This window comes from Rutidosis leptorrhynchoides, chromosome 10, assembly GCF_046630445.1.
Source record: "Rutidosis leptorrhynchoides isolate AG116_Rl617_1_P2 chromosome 10, CSIRO_AGI_Rlap_v1, whole genome shotgun sequence".
Classification (NCBI taxonomy): domain Eukaryota; kingdom Viridiplantae; phylum Streptophyta; class Magnoliopsida; order Asterales; family Asteraceae; genus Rutidosis; species Rutidosis leptorrhynchoides.
In genome coordinates this window covers 243,364,465-243,368,545 of record NC_092342.1, presented here as the reverse complement: position 1 = coordinate 243,368,545, position 4,081 = coordinate 243,364,465, and the positions used below count along the sequence as shown (strand labels likewise).

Sequence of the window (4,081 nt, the reverse complement as noted above, 5' to 3'; positions counted from 1 at the left end):
TGTATATCATTCATTGTTAATACACTTAGTAAGATACTTACTTATCATAATCTCGTGTTAACCACATATATATCCATATATATATATCATCATGTAGTTTTTACAAGTTTTTAACGTTCGTGAATCGCCGGTCAACTTGGGTGGTCAATTGTCTACATGAAACTCATTTCAAATAATCAAGTCTTAACAAGTTTGATTGCTTAACATGTTGGAAACATTTAATCATGCAAATATAGTTTTCATTTAATATATAATCATGGAAATGTTCGGGTCACTACAGGAAGCCTTCCAGCGACTCGACTTTTCAGTCTATTTCGGGTAGAGGATAATTGTCTTTGGGACATGCTTTGTTAATGTCCGTGAAGTCGACACACATACGCCACGACCCATCAGGTTTCTTTACCAGTACCGGGTTTGCTACCCACGTTTGGTACCACTACAAGAAAAACGGGCTTATAGGACTACCGCGAAGGTCCTATTATGTACTCTAATAGGACCTTTGAGCTGATAGGACCACTAACGAATTGGTCCTCCCACAGTGGCGTCCCAATAGACTAATAAGGGTCCTAACAACATATTAGGACCTTATTAGAAAAGGGTTTTAAAAATGTATAAGAACCCTTACGAAAGGTCTCATGAACATATTAGGACCTTATTCTAGGGTCATATAATGCGACATCTAATATTTCAAAACATATAAGTATTTTATTTAAGGGTCCTAAAAAACATATGAAGATCTTTAAAAAGGGTCCTAATAGTTGAAAAAAGTTTATGAAAACCATGAATAAAGGTTCTATAATATCATTAAGGACCGTTAGGAAGGGTCCCATGAACATGTTAGGACCTTATTATAGGGTCATATAATGTGACTTCTAATATTTTAAAACATATAAGGACTTTATTTAAGGGTCCTAAAAAACATATCAGGATCTTTAAAAAGGGTCCTAATAGCTGAAAAAAGTTTATGAAACCCATGAATAAGGGTTCTATAATATCATTAAGGACGTTTAAGAAGGGTCTCATGAACATATTAGGACCTTATTATAGGGTCATATGATGGGACTTTTAATATTTTAAAACATATATGGACTTTATTTAAGGGTCCTAAAAAACATATTAGGATTCTTAAAAAAGGTTTTAATAAGTTTATGAAACCCATTAATAAGGGTCCTATAATATCATTAAGAACCACACAAATGGGGTCCTAAAATAAGTTTTTTAAAACCCATAAATAGGGTCTTATAAAATAATTAAGGACCACACGAATAGAGTCCTAAATACTATATTGCGACCTTTCGATAGAGTCCTAAAACACACAAAAAAGGTCCTAAAAAGCACATGTTAGGACTGTTAATGAAGGTCCTAATATCCTAACTAAGATGATGATACCCTTTTTAGGGTCCTATAATATAATTATTTACATTATAAAAGGGTCCTAAAACATATATTAGGATCCATTAAAAAGGTCCTAAAAACATATATTAGGACCTTTTAAAAGGGTCCTTAAATCTCAAAGTAAAATTATGAAACCGATTTTTGAGGTCGCGGAATTCAGCTATAATAGTCATGATAAATATAAAATAATCATGGGCATGATATTAAAATTATAATTAAAACAAACAAATGCTATAAATGAAATAGACATCCAACAACTGATTTTTATTTAATAGGAAACTCAGAATCTCAGTTATGTTTCATCTGGAAGTAAACATAGTTACAAAAAATCAAATATAAAAGTCTAGTAACATTTGGCGATAATCATAAAGAAGTAAACACATGAATACTAAGAACGAGTAGATCGATCATGAAGCAATCTTCTTAATCAAGAGGTACTACCAACAAAAAAATATATTTCATATGTTAGTTTTTAAACCTTCGCGTTAATATAACTTATAATTACAAAAGTACACTTTAAGAAGGTCATACCTCGACAAAATTTCTTGGCCATGCAATAGGCGTGCCTATAGCTTCAATAATTGTGTCCATATGTCCATACGGCCTAATCAGCTCTTCGTCTTTTTGAATTGCCACCTGAGGATTAACCGAATAGTATCTTGAACCAATCTCTTTCCCTCCCACCACCTCTTTTGGATCTAAACTCAAAACCCATCCTCTTGCTACTATGTCAAACGGCTTGTGAATGCTCCTCAGATATACTTCAGACTTAACCTGAATATCATTTTACAGCAAATAAGAGTTAAACTATATTTGTTAACATTGAGAAGAAAAAGCTTTTTATAACATAAACATACCCGTAAAGGTGGAGGTTCAACGACTGGTGAGGTAACTGGGGAAATAGTTGAATCACTGTTGGACCGATTCTTTTCCCGATTCTGTTGTGCTCTTTCCGCCTTTATTTCCACGATCTTTGATTTCAACATTTGATTCTCTCGTGTGTAAGCAACACGAGATGGTGTTACAAAACTCAAAACCCAGAATTAAACAAGATGAGCATCACGGGTTTTTGAAAACGGTCAGAATATCAATATCAATATATATCAATATCAACATGTCAGCTAAAAAATAATATCAATATAAACTAGTTTATAACCCGCGACTTCGCGGGGCTTAAACATAAGGAAATATATAATTGCTTATAGATTTATAAAAGCGTTTGTGAATGATCGTACAAACGTAATTGAAAGAAAAATTTCGAGTAATACAAATTCAAAATGATAGAAAATTAGTTATATACAATTTGTTTTCTACTCACAAATTAACGAATATATATCGTTATCGTTATATACAAAATTCCATATTTGTTTTCTAACAAATATACAAATATGAATTTTAACATACCTGGAGTTTCAAATCTTAATTAGTTTGATGTGATTACTTGTCATAGACACTTCGATTTTGTTGTCAAAAAGATATCACAACTCAATGTTGCATATACAATAAAACAAATGTAAGTAAAAAGTATAAAAATTACCGATTACCAGATATCATTTAAAGAACCCACACATAAAGTTTCAATCAAAAAGTACCTGAACTTGACTGAGAATTTGTAATTTCAACAAACATTGCTCCAGATGCCAAGTACAATTCATTTGATCTATTATCATAATAACATGACCTAAAGTGGCTGCACAAATGTCAATTATAACTTATAAACATACCATCGTCAAATTCTTATTTACACAAGTTGTTGAAACCAAAGTCAACTACAATATCAAATATAGATCATGTAACGCAAAAACAAGAACATCCAGACACATAATCAAAAACTTAATTAGAAGATTATTCTCTATTCTCCTCGAACGTAGAGATAATTAATCTTTCTTCCTTCTTATTTTAGCATTCAAAGTTTCAATACAAAGGTCACTGAATTCAACCGCTTACTAAAAATTTGAGATGTATTTTGACTTTTTTAGCATACAGTCCATCTTAACAATCATGTTTTACATATGGTATTTATTTAAACTCCCAACTATAATTTTAGCAAGTTACAATGAAGAGAGAAACATATAATATACTCAAAAACATAATAAAAGGCATCAAACTTTGTTATAAAAAATGATAACTTTGTCTACCAAAATGTAACACCATATCCCCGAATAGAGAATTAATAAGGGAACACCGAACTCAAGAGTCAAGTATAAATCTTTAAACGTTTTACAAGGCAACCCAAACGTATTTTTGTACAGTACAAGTCCTACTAACACAATATTCACCTAATTTCTCATGACCTAAGACTCACCTACCCAATTTGTATGACCCCCTGTCCATTATATATCAGCTATAAATCTATAATTGACATGAATTACGAAATAAGAAAGACGTTAAGAAATAAATGACTTACACCAAAACCAAGAAAGAAAATAAGTGTTGTCTGTTTTGAAAGATGTACACCAACAACCATGAATTAAAGCTTGTAAGAGTCCAGCTGCTCTATCCCACGAGGATAAATTCGTTAAAACATTCATGGGAGCTTTCATCTTCTGTTATTATGCTATTAAAGGAAATCAAAAGACCTGGGACTATAAGTAAAAGAAAGCCTACTTTTAAAATGCCAAGTTACTTGTTTATTTGTGTAGATATAACTGTTGCGCCAACAACACCCATAAAAGCACATAAGTAA

General features: G+C 31.7%; 1 protein-coding gene across 1 annotated transcript; it reads right to left on the bottom strand.

The window, feature by feature from the left end:
- Positions 1 to 1,802: 1,802 nt before the first annotated feature.
- Positions 1,803 to 2,448, bottom strand: LOC139870919 (uncharacterized). Its single transcript, XM_071858680.1, has 3 exons — positions 2,253 to 2,448; positions 1,927 to 2,169; positions 1,803 to 1,832 (listed from the first exon to the last, which is right to left on the bottom strand). Exons 1-3 carry the CDS (start codon positions 2,379 to 2,381, stop codon positions 1,803 to 1,805), a joined length of 402 nt encoding a protein of 133 aa, XP_071714781.1. The 5' UTR covers positions 2,382 to 2,448.
- Between the last annotated feature and the right edge of the window lie 1,633 nt (positions 2,449 to 4,081).

Excerpts from the sequence above, each read along its gene's own strand:
- LOC139870919 (XM_071858680.1), bottom strand. The coding sequence starts at position 2,381 with ATGTTGAAATCAAAGATCGTGGAAATAAAGGCGGAAAGAGCACAACAG. Across the intron at positions 2,170-2,252 it reads TTGAACCTCCACCTTTACGG|GTTAAGTCTGAAGTATATCT; the intron begins GTATGTTTATGT and ends AATGATATTCAG. Across the intron at positions 1,833-1,926 it reads GGCCAAGAAATTTTGTCGAG|TACCTCTTGATTAAGAAGAT; the intron begins GTATGACCTTCT and ends TTTTGTTGGTAG.